This window comes from Eumetopias jubatus, unplaced genomic scaffold (assembly GCF_037043125.1).
Source record: "Eumetopias jubatus isolate StellerSeaLion01/CBP00866 unplaced genomic scaffold, mEumJub1_p1.0 scaffold_3, whole genome shotgun sequence".
NCBI lineage: Eukaryota > Metazoa > Chordata > Mammalia > Carnivora > Otariidae > Eumetopias > Eumetopias jubatus.
In genome coordinates this window covers 46,064,164-46,089,942 of record NW_028274809.1, presented here as the reverse complement: position 1 = coordinate 46,089,942, position 25,779 = coordinate 46,064,164, and the positions used below count along the sequence as shown (strand labels likewise).

General features: G+C 35.5%; 1 protein-coding gene across 12 annotated transcripts in view; it reads left to right on the top strand.

The window, feature by feature from the left end:
* The first annotated feature begins 984 nt into the window (after positions 1-984).
* Positions 985-25,779, top strand: part of GULP1 (GULP PTB domain containing engulfment adaptor 1) — a 91,034-nt gene continuing 66,239 nt past the window's right edge. For all 12 annotated transcript variants that reach the window (XM_028125716.1, XM_088022091.1, XM_088022090.1 and 9 more), the window contains exons 1-2: positions 985-1,012; positions 7,053-7,114. In XM_028125716.1, coding sequence (XP_027981517.1) covers positions 985-1,012; positions 7,053-7,114 — 90 coding nt within the window. The remainder of the gene's footprint in view (positions 1,013-7,052; positions 7,115-25,779) is intronic.

Sequence of the window (25,779 nt, the reverse complement as noted above, 5' to 3'; positions counted from 1 at the left end):
CATCTGGGTGGCTCAGTTGGTTAAGTATGGGCCTTCGACTCACGTCATGATCCCAGGGTCCTGGGATCAAGCCCCGCATCAGGCTCCCTGCTCACTGGAGGGCCTGCTTCTCCCTCTCCTGCCCCCCGCCACAAAAATAAATAAATAAATAAAATCGTAAAAAACTAAAAAAGAGATCGTACTTAAAGATGTGGAAAATTCTCAGCCTATTCATACAGCAGAGAATACCTAAGAGTGTGGCCAAACAACCCTTTGCCAGTTTCAACTGAGGGGGATAGAGATGGAATGAAATGAAGGAAGGCTTTTGGACTTCTTAGACCCTATAGGACTGGAACATAGTTATTTTGCTGTGAGCATGCATTATTCTTCAAGATTAAGGATAAATGATCCTAAAGGCAAATGCAGAGATCATCAGGTCTGCCTTCTTGGTTTAAAAATATGATAGGGTGCCATCGTCTCAGTTTGAAGAGATCAGGCTGCAGTTGCCAAGAGCATCCTGGGGCGTAGGGCCGCCTGGCAGAGCCTGGTTGGAGAGGGACATGATTGCCACTGTCATAATCAAAACTTCTGTTTATTCATTACTGTTAATCATAACCCCAAACTGTACCACATCTCTTACCTATAAGCTAAGAGAAAAGTATTAATCTTCTTTCTCCTTAAGTTTGCAGATCAATACAATTAATGATAGATGTATAATAGGAAAAAGGCAAGAAGATTAATGAACCTTGCAGGAAATTTATTTGAGATACTGTTCTTACCTGTTGTGCCATTTGTAATATTGAGTACTCCAGTTTATTCTTACCCAGTGTCTTTTGGGGCATTTCATAATATTCTTTATAAATATTTAAAACCAGTTTTAAAAGACTTTGTGATTAAAATGCATTTGCATAAAAGATTGGTCAATATGTATTTAGGCTTTAATATTTTGTTATTTTTCTAGGATATAAAGTGTGATTGAACTGAACGTCTGTTTGGCTGATCATCATGAACCGTGCTTTTAGCAGGAAGAAAGGTAAGTTTATAGGACCTGGGGGTCAATTCAGTGTCACTGTGAAAATCAGGCAGAGATGTTAAGCACTCAGTTTTTCCTGTTAACAAACCACATGGTTCAGGAATGAAATTAGAATAGAGCAACACAAATATGCACACATTGCTAATTAACCTTTTTTGGTTATCACCCTAATGAGAGTGGAATTGTTTAATACATTTAGTTCAGAATACATTTATGAGAGTATGTTTCCTGGCAATTTTATTCTGTGCTGTGAAACTGCCAAAAAATAAAGTGGTCTGAAACTAGTCCTACTGGATTGTGTAGCCATATAGTACTAAACTCCTGGGCTTATGTAAGTTTACCGTGATTTAAATTCATGTTTGTATATGTGTGCACATGCTTCACTTTTTATTGAATAATATGTGAGGATTTATGATAGGTAAATTCATAGCAATGAGGCCAAAATAACTGTGATTAATTTTGAGGTAAAGTAAATATAAATGTAATATGTAATAATTATCAGCATAGGAATGAAAGAAACAGCTAGTTAAATGTTTTCTTTTAAGGGGCAGTAAAGCATGGCATTTGACAAATATTTCATGATATAGGAAAGATTGAAAAATTTTGATAGTTTTATGTAGTTCAGTGAAGTTAAAATAATGTATCCTTGTCTTTCTGTAAGAAGTTTAGTGATGGACACAGGGCTCTGTCCTGTTTAATATGCTGTCAGTGAAGTGGGAGAGAATAATTAAACAAATGCTACTCAACTTCGTAAGTGATTGATAATGAGAAGAGATAAACTGATGTGGTAGAATTAACAGATATTTGCGGGAGAAATGACCAGTTAGGTCATATTCCACACTATAAACTCAGTAAGATACTGTAAATTGATGAACATGGGTCCAGAAAATCTAACACTTTCATTCCTATTTATATACTGTTATAATTTGGAAGGTACACCTTAAGTGCTGTGTGGGTAAAACATAGCTGAAGAATTAAGTCAACAGTGTAGTTATCGAAGGTTCTAGTTAATTTTCTAATATATGAATAATGAACAGTCCAGAACCACAAAATAGATTGTTCTGTTCTATTCCATGAAGTCCAGCATGGTGTGTTCTCGCTTTAAAGGATTGATTGACACATTGTAACATGCCCAGATGAGAGAGGCTGGGGAGACTTCAGGACTTTCAACCTGGAACAGGAATGGTGGCAGAGAACTTGAGAACCCTTGGTGTGGCCTTTCAGTGTTTGAGGGACTGTCATGTGGTCATGGGACTAAGTTTAATAAAGGTCAAATAGGTATAAATTACAAGGTCGTTGATGTAATGCAGGAAGAAATTCCCACAAAGTTGTGCAAACATATAATGGAATTATTGGAAGCACAAACGTTTATTGTTATGAAAGTGAGAAGCCCTCAAACATTTGGCTGTGGTACAGAGGATTAATGTATTCAGGAGGGAGTTAGGTAATGTGAACTTTCAGGCACTTTTCAACCCCGGGAAACTAGGAATTTATTATCTTACTTATTTTTCTGAATAAGGGGAAGGCAAAAATCACATTTATTGTCGTCTGTAGCTTGGTTCTGATTTAAAACACATACTGAAAGTAACATAATGTTTCTTTTAAATTTCTTTTACTAGTGGAAAAAGAATCTAGAAATAATTCTATGAGACATAGAAGTATTTTAATGAAGTAATAAAAATCTTTCATCACAACTCATCACTTTAATCATACTTTATTTTTATTTTTTTAAAGATTGTATTTATTTATTTATTTGAGAGGGAGAGTGGAGGAGCAGAGGAAGAGTGACAAGCAGACTCCGCGCTAAGCACTGAGCCCAACAGGGGGCTCAGTCTGGTGACCCTGAGATCATGACCTTAGCCGAAATCAAGAGTCGGTTGCTTAACTGACTGTGCCCCCCAGGTGCCCGGTTATCTTATTTTTAAAAAACACTTCTAGACTCTTTTTTTATTTGCTTACAACTCTCTTTTCCCATGGTTTTAAAGTTGAAACTCCCAATTTCTAATTTCTCTTTAGCTGAAGACGATGTTGGAATTTTTCATGGAGAAATCCCAAGTAACCAGCAATTGTATATTTGTTTCGTTTGATGACAGTGGGAATACAGCCATGGGGAAAATTGGAGTGATTTAGAGAATCAGGAAACAGAAGCATTTGTTCTTTTCCTGCTTTGCCTCATTCTCTTTAAAAAATTTCTTGTGGGGCGCCTGGGTGGCTCAGTCGGTTAAGTGTCTGCCTTCGGCTCAGGTCATGGTCCCAGGGTCCTGGGATCGAGCCCCGCATCGGGCTCCCTGCTCAGCGGGAAAGCCTGCTTCTCCCTCTCCCACTCCCCCTGCTTGTGTTCCCTCTCTCGCTGTGTCTCTCTCTGTCAAATAAATAAATAAAATCTTAAAAAAAAAATTCCTGTGATTTCCTTTTTTTCCTCAAGTCTAATGATTAATTATCCTCAATATTAGAATATTAGATTATTGATCAATATTTTACTCTAATTTCAAGTTAGAACTTGATACTGGAAGTTCTCCCTACCAATTAATTCTGACTCTCATTTAGTATGTTAAAGGAAGAACACTTAGAGCCTCTGCTGCTAGTTCAACCAATACCACTATTTGGTTGAATTTTAATTTGAGCTAGAAAAATGGAATTTTATGCGAGAAGTCATATATTTTGACAATTGGGAGCTGTAATTGTACCACTAGAGAATATATAATTTAGTCATGTTTCTGATAACTAGTATCAGCATACATTGTATATTCTACTCTAAACAAAGCAAGATGGTCTTTAATCAGTAAAAGCTTTTCTTTCATAAGTGTCCAATTTACTTGGTTATCACATGCAATCTTACTAAATCGTCCTGAACCTCAGAAGCTTAAGGAAAAGAGATTGTTATCTTAAACTCAAACATATATATATATATATACTTTTCTTTTTATCAACTCTTCCAGTTAGTATTTTGTCTGGTATTCTTCGCTTGAATTAGCTATTGACTTCACTGATTTTCTTTGCAAATGCTCTAATGCTATAGCTTCTAAAAAAGACTGAATGTATTAGAATTGCATTATTTGGACTATTTTGAAGAGATCTGTAAAAATTAGTCTTGACTTCATAATCATCAAATAAATTTTAATGAATGTATTTGTTCTATAGCTCCTTTTCTTTTTTTGGATTACTTTTTACTTTTACATTTTAATTTTTTAATATAAATTCAATTAATTAACATAGTATATTATTAGTTTCAGAGGTAGAGCTCAGTGATTCATCAGTCTTATATAATACCCACTGTATAGCTCCTTTTCTTACGTTAGCCTTCTCTTTGAATTTTTAAAATCCTATATTCTATTCATTATGTCAAAACTGAGTAATTTAGTAAAACATAAAGTTTTCAATGTAAGTAAATGTGATTAAATAATCCAACTAATTGCACTTTATTTTAACCTACCAGTTGACATACTGATGAGTAGATATAATCGCAGTGCATAGGACTTAAAATTCAATATTTAAATATTATTTCCCTTTTTATAATCCATTCATATGCATCTGTTCACCCAGCAACGTTTAGTTTTAAATTTGATATATTCAAAGAAGATGCTTTCAATATGCTAAACTCTGGTGATACAGAAATAATGAAGTTACTGCATCGTTCTTTTTTTTTTAAGATTTTATTTATTTATTTGACAGAGAAAGAGAGAGAGAAACAGCTAGAGAGAGAACACAAGCAGGGGCAGTGGGAGAGGGAGAAGCAGGCTTCCCATGGGGCAGGGAGCCCGATGCGGGGCTCGATCCCAGGACTTTGGGATCATGACCTGAGCCGAAGGCAGATGCTTAACAACTGAGCCACCCAGGCACCCCTACTACATTGTTCTTGATGAGCTCTTAATCTAAATGCATTTTGAACACTAAGATTTATTGACCCAGCAGCCATAGTGGTTTGACACTTGCCAAATATTTTGAAATGTTGGCATTTCCCTTTACATGACTGTTTACTCTTGAGTCAGCGATTACAGTGTAATTTCAAGGAAGGGGACATATTCCTGAATGTCTATGCTGCTGTTTCTGTACCATTTCCGTATATCTGATTGCTTTTGTGGGCATAGGTAGTGACCAGAGACCATTGTCTATGCTCACTCTTCAAGGGCAGGCACATCTATAGGAGTTAATATAGATAGTTTTATTCGGTCAGTTTTTTTCTTTTGCCAGAGTGTAAATTAGGCTGACGGTAAGGATGCATTTTAGGGATCTTTCAGGTTTTATAAGTATGCTGCCTGTACTGGAGGTATGTAATGAACACCCACTAAACCATCATCCCTTGGTAATGTGAATGTAGATTTTTTGTCATTGTAGCAATTGCAGTTTATCTACTGGTCATTTACTATTGTGATTATTTTAATCTGTCTTCAGTACCAGCTGGACATAACTCTCCTCTTTCTAGGTCACTGCAATACAAAACTATAACAGAGGTAGTATCATCAGTTTTCCCATAATAGTGGCTTATAGGAGAAAGCAGTTATCCCTCTTCCTCAGGGTTGGAATGAACCATTATATTCAGAGTTAGACTTTATATCCTTCTGAGCAGTGTTGTATATCTTGGAAAAGGAGACATGAGAAAAATTGAGTTAAGGGGTTAAAAAAAGAAATTGGATTTTTTTTTTTTTTTAAGGTTTCCTAAAGGTAGATCTTTGTTTTTGTTGTTTTGATGTTTTTATTGTTCTGGTGTATTGTGATTTATTTCTTTTAATATACAAGGGCAAGACTGTATCCTAAATCTAAGTACAAATTATTCTTGAATTAATCATATCACTATTCAGTAGCAGTCACAAAGAGAAAACTGTAATTAAAATAAAAATCCTTACAGGAAATAAAAATTTCACATATTATCGGCAGTATGTCAATATTGCTTTTTGAAGCTTAGAATGTATTGCTTCTCAGAATCCATCACCCAAGTACAACCATCACATATCCACTTTAGTAGTCAGAAAGAGCTCTAAAATTCACCATGAGCTTGTTGGGATTTTTACCAGTCCCTCATGTTTTGTCTTAGAAATTCTTATGAATATTGCATTGTACCCCATAAACATGTTTAATATAACTATAGTGCGTTATTTTCCAAATGGTATAAAATAACTGACATTCCAGAAATATAGGCCTTTTTCTTTTTCTTCACATTCCCCCAGTTTGAGAACATATTATTGCTATCAAACTAATTTCTGTTAACGCCATTTTCAAATGTTCCGAATTGAATGTTGAAAACACTTTGTTAGTAATCTTTTTCCTTTGAGTATGTACTTATTTACTACTTTCCATGGTAAAATATGTCTTTGATTCTATTGTGTTCATAGTACTTATTCTAAATTTTTAAATTCCATGAGGAATAAAATACAAAACTCTGCTAAAGGAGACAATAGTTTTTGAAGATTAAAATTTTAGTTTCCAAAAAATGGTCACATTTGATTTGTTTAATGTTTTTTGTTTTTTCCCCACTTACACAGTCCACAAAATGCTTTGGAAGATGTGTAGAATATATAAATAAAATTCAAACTTGAATGAAAAATATTTTTTCTATTTCTAGCAATAATATACAATTCAAATTATTTTCAGTATCTTCTTTTAGTCACATTTATTTTTAATATTCTCTTACACTAATCTAAGAAATATTTTAAAGATTTAAGATTTATTGATTAGGGAATTGGAAAAAAAAACCCTGTAAATCATGAGAGTATAAATGGAAAGAAGAAAGATGTCACATAATCACATAATTGATATAATTGTCTTCCACTGAGTTATTTTTTTATATTCTTTAGAAACTTAGTATCACTTTATTATTTGAATACTTTTTAAAGGAAAAGCTAGGGACTTTTATATCAAAGAAAGAATCTTATAAGCACCTTCCAGCTACACCATTCTCCTGTGTGACTAGTTATTGTTTCTCAATTTAGCAAAAGAATCCATTTAGAAATGCTCCCACCCATATCAGACTCCTTATGCTAATGAATGAATGACCCCCTCAGAACGTGTAATTGAATTTAACCTTGTGTATTCTTCATTGCAGACAAAACATGGATGCATACGCCTGAAGCTTTATCAAAACATTACATTCCCTATAATGCAAAGGTAAAGTGGTTTATATGATATTTATTTAATTTATTTTGTTACAGTATTATTATTAAATTCATGGTTGATCTAAGAAGGACTGCTTATGCATTGGCATTTCCTAGTAGATGATTCCAAAAAAAAAGTTTGCGTAAGTAATTTTGTAATATATAGTATGGGAAGTGATTTTTTTTCTCCAAATAAGTAATTCTTTTTTCCCCTGTCACTCCAATTTTATCTAATTATAAAGAGTATTCTTTATAATTTCTGTCTGTCATGCATGTATTTTCTTCAAATAATTTAGCTATCTTTAAAATTATTTGCAATATCATGGCCTGTAGGAAATAAAACAACCAACAAATTGGCTTCCTTTAAAAGCATTTTAATGTTGCATTGCATAGACGAATGTAAAAACTAACCTGATCATGAGAGAAATGAGCTACAATTTAATGAATGCAATTTTCATTCAAAAAAAGAGACAAAACTTAAACTTAAGAAAACATAGAAAAAGTACATTTTTGAATTTCGTCTTCAGTTTTCTTCATTTTAATAAATAGAAGCAATCTGTACTCCATATCTTCAAAGCAAAGGTCCTTAAAGAAAGGTGTTACTGTATAATTAGGGAACACAAAACCTGAAATAGATTTCAGAGAAATCTGAATCTAAACTTGGAAGACACAGAAGAGAAAGTTGTGTTAGGGAACATGCAAGTGGGTCAGATTTAAGTAACTGACCTTTGGACACAGCATGGGGAAAACAGAAAATGATAAAATTATTTTCATAAAGAGAACTTAAGGATTTATGAATTAGCAAACTCTATACCGGGATATAATGAGATGAGTTGTAAGGAATGATTTCAGGAAAAATTTAAAAAAACACATATTGAACAGAAAATCAATGCTGTTTAATAGAGAACGTCTTAAGTGCTGGTCTGAGTCTGAATCAGTAGGAAGAAGCATTTATTAAGACCATCTAGAGATTCGTCCAGAGCTGTTGCTCAGCAGTGAGATTTGTAGAGTATGGCAACTCCATTTTTTCTTGCTGACTTTGTAGCAAAGAAATACTCTAAAATATTTTCAGTGTAAAGCTAATATGGTTGAGATCACTGCAATGCTTAGGACTTTCCCTCTAGTGTTAACATGAGGTTTGATTGCCATGATTTAGCATGAAAAGGTTAGTTAGCTGAATGAGAAAAATTGAGTTAATATTATCTCTCTCTTCCACAGATATTCTTCATATTACCTATTGAGAAACTATATGAAAACGATTTAGAAAAAATTAATCTTGAAAACCACTATTATTTTAAAGGGCATGCTCAGTTTTTGATAATACTATCGATCATACTAGAATCATATCTTTTAAGTGAAACCACCACATATTTATTTTTATATATGATTGAAATGTCTCATTTTGAAAAACTAGTTTATAAAGGATTGAAAGATTCTGATTAAAGTATCCTTTTTTTTTGTTAAAGATTTTATTTATTTGACAGAGAGAGACACAGTGAGAGAGGGAACACAAGCAGGGGGAGTGGGAGAGGGAGAAGCAGGCTCCCCGCTGAGCAGGGAGCCCGACGCAGGGCCCAATCCCATTGTGACCTGAGCCGAAGGCAGACGCCTAACAACTGAGCCACCCAGGCACCCCTGATTAGAACTGTCCTTAACTTAAGCTCTGTGGATTGATGTGAACAATGGAGATCTGCTTGTCTACACGGACAAGTTGCCTGTGCTATTTTACAGGTGCATAACAGCTATAAGACATTCTACATGAAGTAGAGGGCACAAAAACATCTTCGCAGACTGGGGTCAGTAAATTATGGAAGAGCAGGTTGATTTTGTCCATTCTAATATGGCCTCCTGAGCTATAATATATGTCAGGTGTACCAAGTAGTGTTGCAACTATTTGAAGAACATTATTTTTTTCTGAATTCCCCTTTTTTGTGGAACATTTCAAACTCATCATTAGTAGTTAGTTTTGAAAATTTTCTATATCTCTTTAGAGTACGTGCCACTTGAAAACCAAATCAATGTCCATAGGATGTACCTTAGTACAACAACAACAAAAAATATAGACTCTTGGGGTGCCTGACCTGCTCAGACCATAGAGCATGTGACTCTTGATCCTCGGGGTCTTGAGTTCAAGCCCCATGTTGGATGTAAAATCTACTTTTAAAAATCCACAATAAAATAGCAATAAGAAAAAGAAAAAGAAACAAAAAAGAAGGAAAAATAAATACAAAAGGTTAATAAATGTATGAAAAAGATCCTCCACTTAAAATCAAATAAGTACTTAAAAAATACAGGCTCTGTACATTTGATGAATTAATGCATAATATTTCCAAAGTAATTACAAAATAGTTACATTTCAGTAGGCCCTAATACATGCCAGATACATGATCTCATTTATTATTTTCCATGACTCAGTATGGTGATTATTAATCTTTACATAAGAGAAAACTTTATACTTTACGTAAGAGATAACTAAGGCTGAAAGATTAAGTAACCTGCCTATTGTCACAAAGCTTGTAAGACAGAGCCAGAGTAAAAAACTGAAGTCGATATGACTTCAGAGATTTGCTGTTTTTATGTATATAATAACACTTGATTAATCAGTCATCCACTACATTGCTGATATGTATAAGGTGCTGTTACTGAAACTTCACTGAATATTGGTGAAGTTTCAGAGCTATATGACACGTCTTATATTCTCATGGATCTTATCGTCATAAGGAAACATCATACAAAAATAAGCAACATAAAAGTTAGATCCTGTTCTGTGTCATTCAAATGTCATTTAACAGAAAGCTATAGAGATTCAGAGAATGGTGTGACTCTTGTTTTATGAAAGTGGGAGGGAGGTAGGATTTCCAAGGATCAAAACAAGGGAGGAGTGACCATTTCACGCAGAGATATCTGAAGGACGATGAGTAGAGTCCTTAAGGTCTAAGGTACAAACTGAATATGACAAGAGTTGGGCTGGGGCATAAAGTACTTAACGATGGTAAAGTATTTTATCAGTCAAGGTTGCACCTGAGAAACAGAACTACTAGGATGTGTATACACACATACACTTATCTCAAGGAATGGGTTACACAATTTTGGCACTGGCTAGGCAAGTCTGAAAAGCATATGGCAGGCCATCAGGAAGGGCATGCTGAAAGTTCTTGGGCAGGAGATGACCACACGTAAAATTTCTTCTTTAGGGACATAGCAGTTCTATTCTCAAGGCCTTTAAATTGATTCTATCAAACCCACTCCTGTTATCCAGCTTGTTCTTTCTTTACATGAAGTCAGCTGATTATAGATGTTAATCATATCTATAAAATAACTTCATGGCAACACTTAGATTACTATTTGACTGAGTAACTGGATAGTATAAGCTGACCAAGTTGACACATAGCACTGACCATCACAAGTACGAATGCCGGGCAAGGCTAAAAAGTTGAGTTGGGAAGGCTTTGCGTGGCAGGAGAAGGAGTCTGAGTAGTGAACTAAGTAAGTAGGATTTTAGGAAGATAAATCTTTAGTGATCTGAAAGTTGATTTGGATCAAGAGAGATAGGATGACGTTTAGCTTCTTAGGAAGTTAACTTTAATGGTCCAGGTGTGTGGTCTTATGTGTATACAGGGTAATAGATAAACATATAGTGGAAAATAAAGATGTGCTAAATATTGCAAGGAAAATTGATGCAACAGAGGAATAATTTGTATGTGGGGGAAAGGAAAAATACCTATTTTCATCCTGGCTAAAAGAGGGAATGATCATACCATTAAAAGATTTCCACCACTTCATTCACTTTTGGGATCTGCTGGTTACAAAATAACCTGATAAATTAACCAGAGCTGTTTAAGAACTGTAATTCTTCCTGGTGAAACATGTAATAACGTTTACATCTAGATGTTTTCAGTTTTAAAGTAATAGTTATCTGCTTTCATGTTACAATTTCTTTTTTTTAAAAAAAAAGATTTTATTTATTCATTTGAGACACAGAGATATGGAGAGAGAGAGAGAGAGAGCATGAAGAGGGGGAGAGGCAGAGGGAAAGGGAGAAGCAGGCTCCCCGCTGAACCAGGAGCCTGATGTGGGGCTCGATCCCAGGACCCTGGGATCATGACCTGAGCCGAAGGCAGACGCTTAACCATCTGAGCCACCCAGGCACCCCTCATGTTATAATTTCTTTAATTTTTTTAAGAACATATTTTAGTTCCACATTCTTTCATTTTTATATAAAATTCTATTTCAGAAATTCACATTTAATATTTAGAATATGCTTATTTCAGACCATATGTGGATATAAAATATTAGTTGCTTTCAGAAGTATTATTCTGTATAAGGTTCATTAGTTTTGGGGTTTTTGTTTGTTTGTTTAATGAGCAGTGACAGCTTTAATACCAGTTCATTGGGAATTCTGCATGTTATCCTGTGTACTCTGTAGTGATGTTTTCAAATTGCAGGCTATGCTCCATGAAAAAAATGGAGTCATGAAATTAATGCAGTGGGTCACAGGAGGCATGTATTTAAAGATGAAATAGAACAGAAAAGAAAAAGAAACGACATTTTTAGAATGCATATGGTAAACATCAATTTGTTCATAAAATTGTGGTTCATAGTCATTGAATATGAAAGCCACTGCCTTTAAATGGTAACCTGCCTTTAAAGTGTATGAAAGACTTCACCAGATTTAACCAATTTAAATCATAAAATAATAATAGGGGGAGCTGCTTAAAAGAGCCATTAAGTTTTTAATAGAAGAGATGATCCACATGTAAGTTTAACCACATGCCCTCATTGAATATAGCATCTTAAAATCATTTCTGAAATATGCACGTAAGCATGATAGGAATGATAGAGAAATAAAGTATAATGTAAAAATATAGGTTCACTTGTGCACTTGTTCATTCACACATGTGCTTATCCATTTGAATGGAGTTCCTAATATATGCAAGGTCCTGATCTAGAAAAATGGGAATTGATTAGTAAACCAAATAGATAAAATCCTGCCCTCCTGGGCTTTCCATATAATAAACAATAATATAACTTTTTCAGAAACACCTGCTAAGAAAATTTTATTTTTACTTGTGAATACATTGGTTATTATATTGATTTGTATTATTTATATGTTAACCGCTATATCGTATTAATATTAGTTATGTATTATATGGTATATATGTATATTAGTATATATAATGTTAACACAATATTTATTAATATAGTATTCCAGGCTGTACTAATTGCAATGCAGAGAAGGCAGGATATCGGGGATTGGGAGAAATGGGAAGGAGGGTGCTGCTCTGTTATACACAGTGGTCAGGGAAGATCTCTGAGGAGGGCAGAAGCCTAAAGAGAATGAGGGAGGGAGACATGTGACTACATGAGAGGAGAGTAGTCCAGATGTGGCAAGCATGTACTTGTCTAGTCAAAAACTAGTGGTCAGGGCCAGGCGGCTGGAATGCTGTGGAACACAGTGGAATGCAGGGAAGTTCCAGAGACATGGGTCCAGTAGAGCAGATGGGACAGCTGGTGTCTTGTAGTTCTTATAGGGCGTCATAGACCACTATAAAATTTGCAAACCCTTCAATTCAGAGAGTTTTGAGAGAAAGAATGACAAGATGTGAGACACGTTTCTTACAGGGTTAAATTAGCTGTAAGGAGACAAGGGAGGACTTCCCTCAGGAGTGCAGTGCAGGAACCCGGGGAAAGTGATGGTGGCTTGAGGCTGAGGAGGCGCCGAAGGAGAAAGGCCACGGGCCTCTCGGCAGATTTTGAAGATAATGCTGATAGGGCCTATGGATGGATTGTGTATTAGCTTTCCATTTCTGCTATAATTAGAACATTAAGCAGAAATTTTAAAAAATTTGTTTTTGATCACCCTTAAGGAGGAACATGGAATTTTCCATTCCTTCCAACCTTTGATGAGCCTGCTGAACCGTCTTTTCTATAAAGGTGAAATACTAGAAAACTTTTACTTTAATGAACTTATTCTGTTGGTGTTAATGGTCATTTTTCAAATGAAAAATTATGATGTTTCATACAAAAGCGCTTATTGATAAATGTTTTATTCTAAAATGTATCATTATCCCAAAAAAGGTTGGTGTACTTATGAAATACCGAGCTTTTCTAAGATACAGAAGAAGAATGCGATTCTAAAGAGATTACCATACGTACAACTTTGCACTATTCTGCAGTAAAGAGAGTCAGCATTCCTTGATTATCAGTTTACCATGTTGCAAGTTTTAAAAGTGGGGGAATCGAAAACAAATGGGAACATGGACCTTGACCTTAAAAACTTACGACTTCTCCTGGGGAGAAGGAAAAGGCACCAGAAACAAAGAATTTGGGGAGAAAATTAAATAGATTATGAGCAAAAAGATAAAATATGAATGTCAAGGAGAAGTTTAAAAAGCAAGTGATGTTATATTTCAAGGATTTCTAGAGGTACCAGAGTTTCATGTGTGAAACAAGCAGTTTGCCAGGAGGTATGTTTGATGAGAGAGAAGGCTTGACTGAGTTGTGACCCTCGGTATCTTCCTGAGTGAGTGAGTCCTGTGGTTTCCTGCCAGGCTTTCTCAACCTCACAACATAATTGTCCTCAACATTTATAGCCTATAAGCTCTTATTTGGCTTCCAAAAACAAAAAACAACAAAGAACAACAACAAAACCCCCATGAAAAACAGATATAATCTGAAATATGACAGTAAGTGGTTAGCACTTGAGGATTGTTTTTTTTTTTTTAAGATTTATTTATTTATTTCACAGAGAGACACAGCGAGAGAGGGAACACAAGCAGTGGGGGAGCGGGAGAGGGAGAAGCAGGCTTCCCGCCGAGCAGGGAGCCCGATGTGGGGCTCGATACCAGGACCCTGGGATCATGACCTGAGCCGAAGGCAGACGCTTAACAACTGAGCCACCCAGGCGCCCCGCACTTGAGGATTCTACCCTATGTATTTGAAATCCACATCTTAGCCACTTAGATTTGGAACTTCTGGCAAACCTGCTCAATAGTCATTGATACGGAGAAATCAGAACCCAGGTGTACCCCACAATAACAAGGCTGTATCCCAACTCCACTGATGTTACCAGAATTTTATCAGAATAGCTTCATAGTTGCTGCATCCTATTTCGGGGATTGGAGCAGCCCCTTCCCAGTCAAACTGTCTGGGTTCAAAGTTCAGCTCTCTCAGTTAATACCTGAATTATGTGACTTTTCTATTCTTGAGTTTTCTCATTTGTAAAATGAGATTAGTAATTGTACCTACTTCATTGTACTGCTAGGAGGCTTAAATGAGTTAATATATTAAAAACCTCTTCACTCAATGTCTTGTATATCAAAAGCTTATCATTAATATGATAGCCAGTGTTCTGTCAACTCTGGAGTCTCACTAGTTATTATTATCTCTTGAGAATAATGTGGCATTTGCATTATTCTCTGAAAAACAGAACAAAGTTCTTAGAGTACATGTCAGGTGTTGTATCCTTTCCATTTACATCAGAAACCATGAGAACCAGCTTGAGAATTTCAATGGGGGAAGCAATGGGTTTTCCTGCAAGCATGACAGGAGACCCAACAGTGCCAACTTTGTAGGTTTATATACAAGAGAAGGTTTTGATTGTTAAAGATAAATACCATTGTAATCGTACTTTCCTGTTACCTTGAGTTTTCAATAGCTGCATTCCAGAGCAGGATGTTAATCCAAAGATCATCTTGGTCTTAGAGTCAAATATAGAAAGATGAGAAAGTCCATGCAAAACATCATAAAACTGTTACTGAGTTTTACAAGTAAAAAGTTAATGAAGAGAGAAAATGGCAGCATTATGTGGCGTAATGAGTCATGGTAAAGGAAGGTTTTAATGTAACTAAATCATTTTACTAACGATTTCTCAAATTATTTTTGGTGAATATATGATAAATTACCCTTCAGTGAAATGTTAATATTGGTTTGTGACTTAACAGAAGAAAATTTGGGTCCCAGAAATACATATCTACTACATTGTCCAAACAAAAGGAAATTAACAAAGAAAACATTCAAATGGAACCCAGTGGAAATCACTGAAACTTGGGCAAAAGATACGTCCTTATAATTGATGAGATGTATTGCTGACACGTCCAAAATGGTTTAGGATTCCAAATTCCTAAGATTCTTTAGAGCAGCTTTAGAGTAGCAGCAAACATAAGTATTTGCCAGTTTTGCTGGTTGTAGATACCAGGGGAATGTAAACAAAACAAAAACGAAAGCAAAAACCGTAGAGCTTAACTGCATTCCATGTGATTCATTTGTTCAAAAACGAATTTTAGTTAATCTCAAAGCATAGGGACCATTTCAAAAAAAAAAATTTTTGTAGAGTCTTTTAAAAAAGATTTCTTAGACATTAGAACTGGTTTTTAATAATGCTAATATGTGGAGAATATATTCATTCCAAATGTTTTAAAGTTGTAGTGTAAGCATAAAAATTGAACATTAACTATCATTTTTCCAATTAAAAAAGTGATATATGCTATATCATATATAGGTAATAATTCTGCATCTGTACTCTTTGGAAATGCTCCTTTATGTACCACCGCAACATGACACATGCTTTAAGAGGAAAATAGCTATAGTATGTTATTTTTCCATTGCTTTCTTTTTGCGGCGGGGGGGTGGGGGTGGTATGTATGTATGTATGTATGTATGTATGTATGTATGTATTTATTTATTTATGATGTAGTGTTCCATGATTCATTGTTTGCATATAACACCCAGGGCTCCATGCAGAATGTGCCCTCTTTAATACCCGTCACCGGGCTAACCCATCCCCCCACCTCCCTCCCCTCTAGAACCCTCAGTTTGTTTCTCAGAGTCCAGTCTCTCATGGTTCTGAGTCCATAGTCTTTCATGGTTCGTCTCCCCCTCCGATTTCCTTCCCTTCATTTTTCCCTTCCTACTATCTCCTTTTTTTTGTTTTTTTGGAACATATAATGTATTATTTGTTTCAGAGGTATAGGTCTGTGATTCAACAGTCTTACACAATATACAGCGCTCACCGTAGCACATACCCTCCCCAATGTCTATCACCCAGCCACCCCATCCCTCCCACCCCCCACCAATCCAGCAACCCTCAGTTTGTTTCCTGAGATTAAGAATTCCTCATATCAGTGAGATCATATGATACATGTCTTTCTCTGATGGACTTACTTCGCTTAGCATAATTATCCATTGCTTTCTTTAGAATGTGAAGCTATAAATCTTTCATGCTAAATAATTTGGAAACAAAGAATATAGTAATAATGGGAAATTTGTTGAATTATGACTTTATAGTTGGTATGTGCTTATGAAATACAAGAATAAATAGAAAAAGAGAAATGGCAGTAAGCACCTAACATCACCTAATTTCTCAATTCTGGAGATGAACTTATAAAACTAATTTCTGAAAAGCATATGGTTGTTTTAAAAGATGCTTGTGTTTTTTTTTTCCCTAAGTTTTCTCAGGTAACTGAAATAGTTATTTTTAAAAAATTTTATTTACTCATTACTACTTTTTTTTTTATGAAGGTATATTGACATATGCAACATTATATTATTTTCAGGTATACAACAAAATGATTAGATACTTGTGTATATTGTAAAATGGTCACCACAGTAAGTCTAATTAACGTAATTTTGAAGGTGATCATCATTGTAAACTTACTTTACATGTGAGAATTCTCTTAAAAAGTATCATGTAACTGTTAGAAATTATTGAATAGAAACTAAAAACTCCATATTAATTATTCCTTATAACATTTCACTATGGACTACATTGTCTTTTTTCTTAAACTGTGTTACGGATTCATAGACTTGGTGTTGAAAAGGACTTCAAGAATCTTCCAATTCCATCTCTTTCTTGATAAAATAAATTGAGGCTCAAGCTTACACAACAAGAGAATAGCAAAATTCATGACTTTTTTTTCCATTGCAATTTACTATTCCCAGTTTTAAAGAGAAAACCTCCTTAGCAAGCAGATGAATGAATCCAAAGACAAAATATAGTATGTATACCTGTCTTCCCTTTATATATGTTAATTGTGAAATTGGTTTGTCTAGGTAGCTCTGTCTGTTAATTGATCCCTTGGATATCATTTACAACTAGCCAGGAGTTTAGCAGAGATGGGAGCTAAAGGAAACTAAGTAAAGTCTATGTATTTACCTCCCTACCAGAAAGGCCACAAAGTCTAAGCTTTTGTAAAGTATTTTGTCTTATTCTGCTTTGCCTAATGGTATTAATATTAATATAATCCCCTGATGAAAAATGCCTATGGTGTTATTTATCTTTAAATACTTCAACTGGAGAGCACCTAGTTTTAAATGGGGAATTCTCTGAATGTTAGATACATTTGTCATTTATTTCATATTTCTACATGGATTTGTTTGGCGCTATGTGAAATAACAAGATTAGCCGAAGAATGTGAAAAAGGAGAAGTCTGATTTGGTCTCAAAGGGGTCAAGTAGTAACATTTTGAAGCCTGGAATATGAAATTTAGAGATCTGGGCCAAAAGCACAGCCAGGGAATATTATAGTTTTGGGGGAAAAATGTTTGAAAATGTAAAAAAAAAATAAAATTATCAAATTTTTTATCAAATTGATTTCAATAAGCAGTTTTGGTGAGTAACTAAAATAAGCATGAGCTAAATAGAAGAAAATTCGGAAAGAAGTGAACCTTTTTGAACAAAGGACCTATGAGAAATGAGAAATGGGAATGAAGAAGGAATTACTATGGGAGATAAAATACAGCAGGAAATACCAGGGTTTTCAAATTATTTAGATTTAAACATTGAACCAGCATTATTAGTGGATATATGGTTGCATTTCAAATATCAATTGGAAAGACGTTAGGTGGAAGAAAGTTGTCTCCAGAATTCTTTGTGATTTGATTCGGGTATTGTGAAATAAGAGGAGCAGTGCACTCACTTCAGAGACAGAGCTTCTTCTAACAAAACTAAGATTCCAGCTGACTGTGTTCTTACATTTTAGGAGATGTTTGGAAGAAGTAATCTTTCATCACTTAGGAAATATGTACATACATATATTTAAATCAACTAAAGTCATTTTTGTCTTTTTTCTAATCTTATGAACTATGAGAAACTTCATCTCCATAGCAATTATGCATATTTTTACATTTAAGAATGGTCTCCTGTTGTGTGCCTGTTTCTTCAGTTTCCAAGAAAGTGTTTATTATCTTCTCTTTTTTCTTCCTGCTGGAATAAGCAGTTCTTTTTTCTGAACCTTTAAAAATCATGTTCAAAAAAGTACAAGTAGAGTCCAGTCTCAGTCTTTGTAGCAGATACTTTTGGAGCATCTCCTTTTTCTGTAACTTGCATAGTTGTGATAGCAAAGCAGTAAAAATAAAGGCCATGGGGAGCTCAAGATCGGACGTAATTTATGCAACCATAGTCTGAGCAAAAATGTATCTCAACGTATAGAGGGCACAAATAAAACATGGAAGAAGCAGTTATTCACATTTTAGGTCTGCACTGTATTATTTGCTAAGAATAACAACTTTATTATTTTGTAAACATGATAAATGCTAATTATTAAAAGTTAAGCAGTGTAGAAAAGCACAGAAATACAGAAATATATACAGAAGTATAGAAAACAGAACTATAGAAATCAACACAATGCTCAAAATCTTCTCAGGCAGAAATAACCCAGTGTTAACTTACCTGGACCAGAAGTCCAGGTAACCTGGACTCTCTCTGAACAAATACAAATGCAAGAATAGATAGATAGATTTAAAGAAAATAACATTCAACAGTATATAAACTCTGTACCAGTAACTTTCTGTGCATTTCCCATCTGTCATCTCATTTAATCTTCTCAAATGCCCAATGAGATTAAGGCTATTAATATCTCCCATTAAACAGCGAAATTGTAACATTAAACTGCAAATAGTTGAATAGTTAAGGAGAATGAGGCTGGGAATGAATAGATAGTTTGGGTGAATCAGCTTTATAAGAAAGAAATTATAATATGCATGCTGTTTTACAGTAAAAAGCATTGAACTTTACTTGCATTTAACAAACGAAGAGATGAAGTGAATTAAAGGAGTTACTAAATATCAGGAATGTGTGTCTTTGCCACAAGGGATATTAATTACTAAAAGATTGCTCTAACGTTAAAGGAAGACATTTATGAAAGTCGTTAAATATCTGGCATCCTTATATTTTTCCTGAACATCACATTTCAGTTTTTGACAGTGTATATATGAATGATGAGGCAGATAGCCTACTTACATTCCTCCTCCTAGCATGCTCCACTCCCCGGATTTTGTTGCTCATTTTGATTCTACTTGCCAGGATTTGCAACATTTACATTTTGTTCTGAAACTGTAATTCCCCTAGTAGTTTAGTTCTAATTATATATTGAAATGGATTCAGATCACCAGCACTCCTTTTACCATTTCTTTTCTATTTCTGAGCTCTTGATGTGATTCTGGTTTTCCTCTTCTAAAAGTTTTTCAAAAAAGACTCAGTAACTTCAGTATTTCATGAGATATTTCATATTTGAGAATGTCTGCCTATCATCTTAAATCTTCCTTTCGCTCAGAACACTAGTCCCCAGTGCAGTCTCCCCTCATTTTCTTGTTGAGTAAATATCTGAATCCACCTCACTTTCCCCCTTGAAGTTGTCTTCCTTTTTTTGTATAGATGCCCAAGACTTCACTCTTTATCATTACATTTTAATAACATAGTGTATGGGCCGAACTTAAGTCTCAGCGAACATCTCTAATGCCTCACAACCAGAAAATGAATTCCTCAGCTCTGTTGAAGGTCGCCTAGGAGGAGAAGTGAACAGAAAATGAGGCCTCTGTTCTTCACAATACAACAACAAACTTACTTACTCAAAGAAATAGATATGGGGTGACTAAGGGCTATTATTCATACAATGGAACCAACAGTTTTTCAATCTGGGAGGGCTGAGTGCTATCATCAAAAGAGCACTGGACTTTGGAGTCTCAGAACTTAGTGGAGAGCAGACTCCACAGCTAAATGGAAAGCCTGGTATTTAACTACTTTCATATCTGTAAAATGCAAACAATACTCTCCTTATAAAGCTTTTATGCCAGTTAAACAAGGTAACATCTGTACATTGCCTGCCACATGGTTGGTGCTCCCTAAATGGTAGTGTTCCCGTGTCTCTCTTTCAGTTATACCTAGACTTTATTAAGATTTGATATAACCTTGTTATTATGGGAAGAAAGAGTTTCCACACTTTCAAACAATCAGCTGAGAGATTGGAGTCTTTAGAAGGCAGCACGTTCATTAGTAGATTAGTCCCTGATTCTTTGCATATTTGGATGACACCACTGTTCCAAGATTCAGTGTTAAGAAATCGTAGAACCAAGTTGCACAATCTTCCCCTCTACCTGTACTCCGTCTCTCAGGAGATTTTACCTGTGATAAATAACTCAGGAATGGTGATAGACAAGGCAGCAATGGTTAATTACTTCCTAGGAGATTTAGAGTCAGAGAGCATAAATCACTCTATCCCAGACTCTGTGCAGGTTCAGATAAGAAATGGTATCCTGGGCAGCAAGCAAGCACTGAAGGGTTTGATCTGCCTTCACTTGATCCCCAGTTATAATCCTAAATAATTAAAGGTAGATCTCTAGCTCCATCAGGTTTTGCATTTATTTCTGAGGATTACCACACCACACCACTTACGTGGTTACATGTCTGTTTTTATTGCTCATTAGAATGGTATTGCTCCAGACTTGCTCACACAAACATTTGCCGAGGTGATGGAATAAAAACAAAGCAAGTCTTGTAAGCAGAGAGCTATTTTCATTTGCAAAATTCAGACTCAATAGTACACTACAGGAACTGCTGAGGGAAAATGAGTGAGATTGAATATGCTCAAGCATTGTCAGGAGAAACATGTCAGTAAATTTAATTTTTAAAATGTGTGTAGAAAGAGTAAGGAAACAACAGCTAAATAATTTAAGAAACTAGAATTTTACAGATGATTTTATGTTTGCATGTGAGCATGGCAGTAGCAGGCTAAAGTAGGAAATTGGGTATTATAATCAATGAATTATCTATTCTTTTTGGAAAAGTATATAAGACAGAGAAAAATTTTATAGTAGAGATGTACAGAGCACAGATCTATGAGCATTGTGTAAATGATACCTGCACAACTTTAGCTCAGACTTTTATAATGAATTAATGTTACTTTTTACATTTATTTAGTAAATTTCATAAGTAATATCCTTCTATATGTTTTCCAATGTAGTAAAACTTGCAAAGAATGGAAATGCACGTGACATTATAGTGAATGATCCAAACAACAGGGCATTAATTAACCAGTGAGTATAGTAGCTCATTCAGTGTCCACCAGCATAAAATGGAAATCTTCATAGTTAAAAAATAGTTAATGGACTATTACAAATTTAAATGATTTTGTTGTTAGTTTCATCATGAATCACCTCATGGTGAGATGATGTGTAGAACTCTGTGCATAGTGAGTTTGATTTTAGGGCATAAATTAACAGTCTTTTAATCTAGTTCCAAGAAGCAAATTTGTAATTTCAGAAAACTGATCAACAAAAGAAATGAATGCTTACTTTACAGTTTTTTAGGGACTGGTTCAGTCTCCTTCTTTTTAGCATGTATGAGGTGCCAGGCTCCAGGTCTTATAGAAGAATCTCCAAGGATTACACAGCGTTGGATGATTGGAAGGACACTCAGGACCCTTTGGGTCTCATGCATGTCCTTACTCATGTAAGGCTTTAATAAAGGCGGTGAAAATGTTACAGCAAGAGAAAGCATCAGGAGCCCAAGAAGCTTCCAGCATAGCTCTCTAGGAGCCTTGGTTAGCCACACAGGACTCATCTCCAGATTATGAACCACGAACATAGGTGGAAGGAATTTTGGCTTTGAAAGACCTTGTTCTTATGTTGGCCAAAAATAAATATCATTTTTCTACATATCCCAGAGATACGCATAGAGCTGGCTCACTAGCTTAACATCTTGTGGCACCTTGAATTACACTGAGGATCATCCATGGGAAGGGTGAAGGAAGATTTCCTGATGGAGATCAAGAATCAGTGGAAATGATTTTAGTGATTACGGTGAGGTGGCTATGACAGTCACGCATGCACATCGTCCCAGAGACATCCCAGAAAATGGCACATTTTACAAAGTCTAAGGGTTCAATATGGCTGGAGTGTAAAGTGTATATAAGTAAACTGGATAAAGAATCATGGCAGTAGCAGGATAATCCCTCATTTGCATTCCTAAGTGACAGGCATGTCGTGATAGGCTTGAATTTGAGATACGGGATAATGAGGTTCCCAGTTAGGAACACCTCATTTGGAGATATCCAAGAAATAATTAAAAGCCCAGAATACAGAGCACAGTATTTTGAGACCACTCAGTAAGCACTAAACAACTAAAAGACTGAGGCTGTGATCTTGCATTTTAAGAGTTCTAATAATTCCTCTCAGAAACCTATTATAAATAGGACAACAAACAAAAAAAAATTGTTTTGAAATCTGTCTCATGCTGTGAACTTATGTTAGAACCAACTACTGTTTTCATGTTACAACACCTTCAAAGCGAAGTGTTTCTCAGTTAACAAAGGTACGTACTTGCGGAAGACCAGGTGAAAGCTGGCTTCCTGTGGAGAAGTTTGCCTTACCAGTTTCATTATGGCTTCTTTCTACCATATGGGTTCAAGGAGATATTCCCTTCTTTCTTTTCCATTTTCTCTTTTATCCAAGGATTTTAATTGACTTCTAAAATAACGATTAATTGAAGTTAAGTTTATATGTGTACATATGTGGACACAAATATATATAATTTACACTCATGTATAAAGCACACATAAATGCATGCACATGTAAGAACTCTGAATTTATTACATCTAACAGATCAAACGACAAATGGTACCAGCTTCTCAATCTGGCTATTTTCATGTTAGCATAGTGCCTTTAAAATAAGCAATTTCTTGAAACCTGAAAAAAACATAAAACTACATTTATTTTTCTTTTGAGTGACAGCCAGTTCCTTTCAAGTACTAAATAGCAAGGATCATTAATATTTTTTAAAGGTTTATTTATTTATATCTGAGAGAGAGAGAGAGCAGGAAGGAGGGGCAGAGGCAGAGGGAGAGGGAATCTCAAGCAGACTCCGCACTGAGCATAGAACCCAACGTGGGGCTCGAGCTCATGATCCCGAGGTCATGACCTGAGCTGAAACCAGGAGTCAGAGGCTTAACTGAGTGTGCCACCCAGGTACCCCAGATCATCAGTATTATATTGTATGTGTATCTCATCCTGCTTCATGATAAAATGTCTTAAAAGTAACCCAAACAAAAAGCTATTTCCCATGAGCTGCAAAGTTACACGTCATTTAGAATAGTGGTTTCTGTGCCTTTGCAGAGCCGTGGCTCTGCCAAATATTACTACCTTAGGTTTGCGCCTTTACATTCCAGTGAGGTAGTCAGAGCTAATATTATATTTTACAAACAGGAATAAGCACAACCTCAGAGTGCTTAAATTACTTGTTTAAGGTCACACCATGTCAATTAGAAGTGAAACCTGGGCTTCTGTGCAGATAATGTTCTTTTAGGTTCTGACCTATTTGAATTACTATTTGAATTACATTTCTTTTCTAAGCTGCCTTATCTCTCTTTTCAGAAAAGTAAGAGTAGGGGAATATATTGCCCAATTACTCATGTATTTTTTTTGTTACATAAACAACTTTTATTTTGAACTTTACATTAAAGCAGCCTTCTGCATAGAAGTATATAAAAAAGACCAAAGCTGCTTTTGAGAGTGATGGGCTCTTAATCTATGGAAATACTGCTCCTCGGTACCTTATTGCCCCATTCTTTTTTTTTTTTTTTAACCTGTACACTTACTTTCTGCACTGTCCTAATTCAAGTAGACATTCTAGTAAGTTGAGCATGCATATCCTTGGTCAGATTAAGAGCTACCACTCTTTGTGGCACAAAGAAACATCATCACTGAATATGCAGGATTAATCTTATTTGGGCTTAATTAGAATGGGTCAGTCTTTCTTGAACTGCTGTGTTTGTTAAAAATGCAGATTCCCTGTCCACCTACCCTGATAAGTTGATTTTTTTTTTTTTTAGTTAATCTAGAATGAGTCCAGAAATCTGCATTTGTACTTGAGAAGCATGGGAAAGAGTATTTTCTTTGTATTGGAAGGGACAAAGAGCAAAACAAATGAAATACACAGATAAAGTCTATTTTAATAGCGTCCACCATGTTCCCTACCCCTCTTTACAGGAAGCTAATAATAAGTAGCAAAATTGAGTGGCTTTAGTTTCAGTTCTCTGCTCTTGCACACCAGCTGTTACAGTGTTAATAAGCATCAAAATCATTCAAAGTTGATGATTTAGGAGACTAAAATGAAAACTGCAGTATCTGAGTAATCTATTATACTGGTGATACCTGGATAAATAAATCTTTGGGGAAGAAAGATCTTAAAATAAAATTGACTGTGCTACCATAAGGAGTAACTTTTCAAGTGCAGTGGAAGTACTTCTCTTAAACTGTTCTTAGATGTTTGCCTAGTAACCTATTAGCATCAAGATTTTCTGAATGTCTATCTGTGATTAGCAAGATTTGATGGAGTCAAAATTATACAGTAGTTTGCTTTGGAAATTCCTTGTTTTTGTCCATTTTCTTTTCCACCCTCCCTCAAGGGGGAAATCTGTTTTTTTCTTAAATTCACATCCTTTAACTGCTATTTTCTATCAGATTGGGTAAGTGTTAGTGACTGGTCATTGGTATATCCTGACTGCTCAACTCGTACCTACCAGTAATAATAACCGTACTAGCATTGTTCACTGCTTGTTGGGCACATATTCTGCCTTTATTCTCATGGTAGTCCTCTGAGCTAAGTAATGTAGTTAGAACAACCTTTGGTATACTTACCTACTTTCGTTATTATGATGGCCCCCATTTTACAAATAAGGAGATTAAGGTTTAGAGAAATTTAATACCTTGCCCAGGGTTACACAGTTAATAATCAGTAGAGTTCCCAAGTTCAGACAGCGTGGATTTTTGAGCATGAGCTTCTAATCACTACAGCATGCCCCCAGGTATTAGAACTTTAAGCTCTTTGTCTTTATGTAAGTAGAGAATTTCTCCTGTTAAAGACCTTTCTGTGTCTTATTTTGTTCTGTTAGAAAAAGATGGTCCTGTGTCTTTTCACTTAGTAGTCTCCTGCTCTTCTGTTAAGTAGCTTCTAGCAATTTATCTCTGGGATTGCCAGAACAGAAAAAGACAAGTGTCCCATTGTCACTGCTTTCTTCCAGAACATATCTGCCAGTAGGCTCTTTCTACTCCTGGCTGCCATTTGCAACCTTGAACACTCCTCTGTATCCCCCACCTCTTGTGGACCAGGTTTCCCAGAGCCATATTTTCTCTTTTCTATCCCTCAACTTACAAACTTCACTTTGTTCAGAAAGTACATTTGTTACTCATTTGCCCTGATTTCATAGACAGCCTACTCATGCTTTATTAGAATTCTAGTACCTAAGAAGGCCCTGGTGGTAAGAAACAATTGTGGGAGGCTTTGGTTGGAAAGGATCCTGGGGGGAGGGGGGTGGAATGGATTGCTATACTGGGCCAGTTCTAGTGAAAAGAGGGAGAGAGAGAGGAGAGAGCTACATCTGATGGCCATGAAAGGAGGTGTTTGATT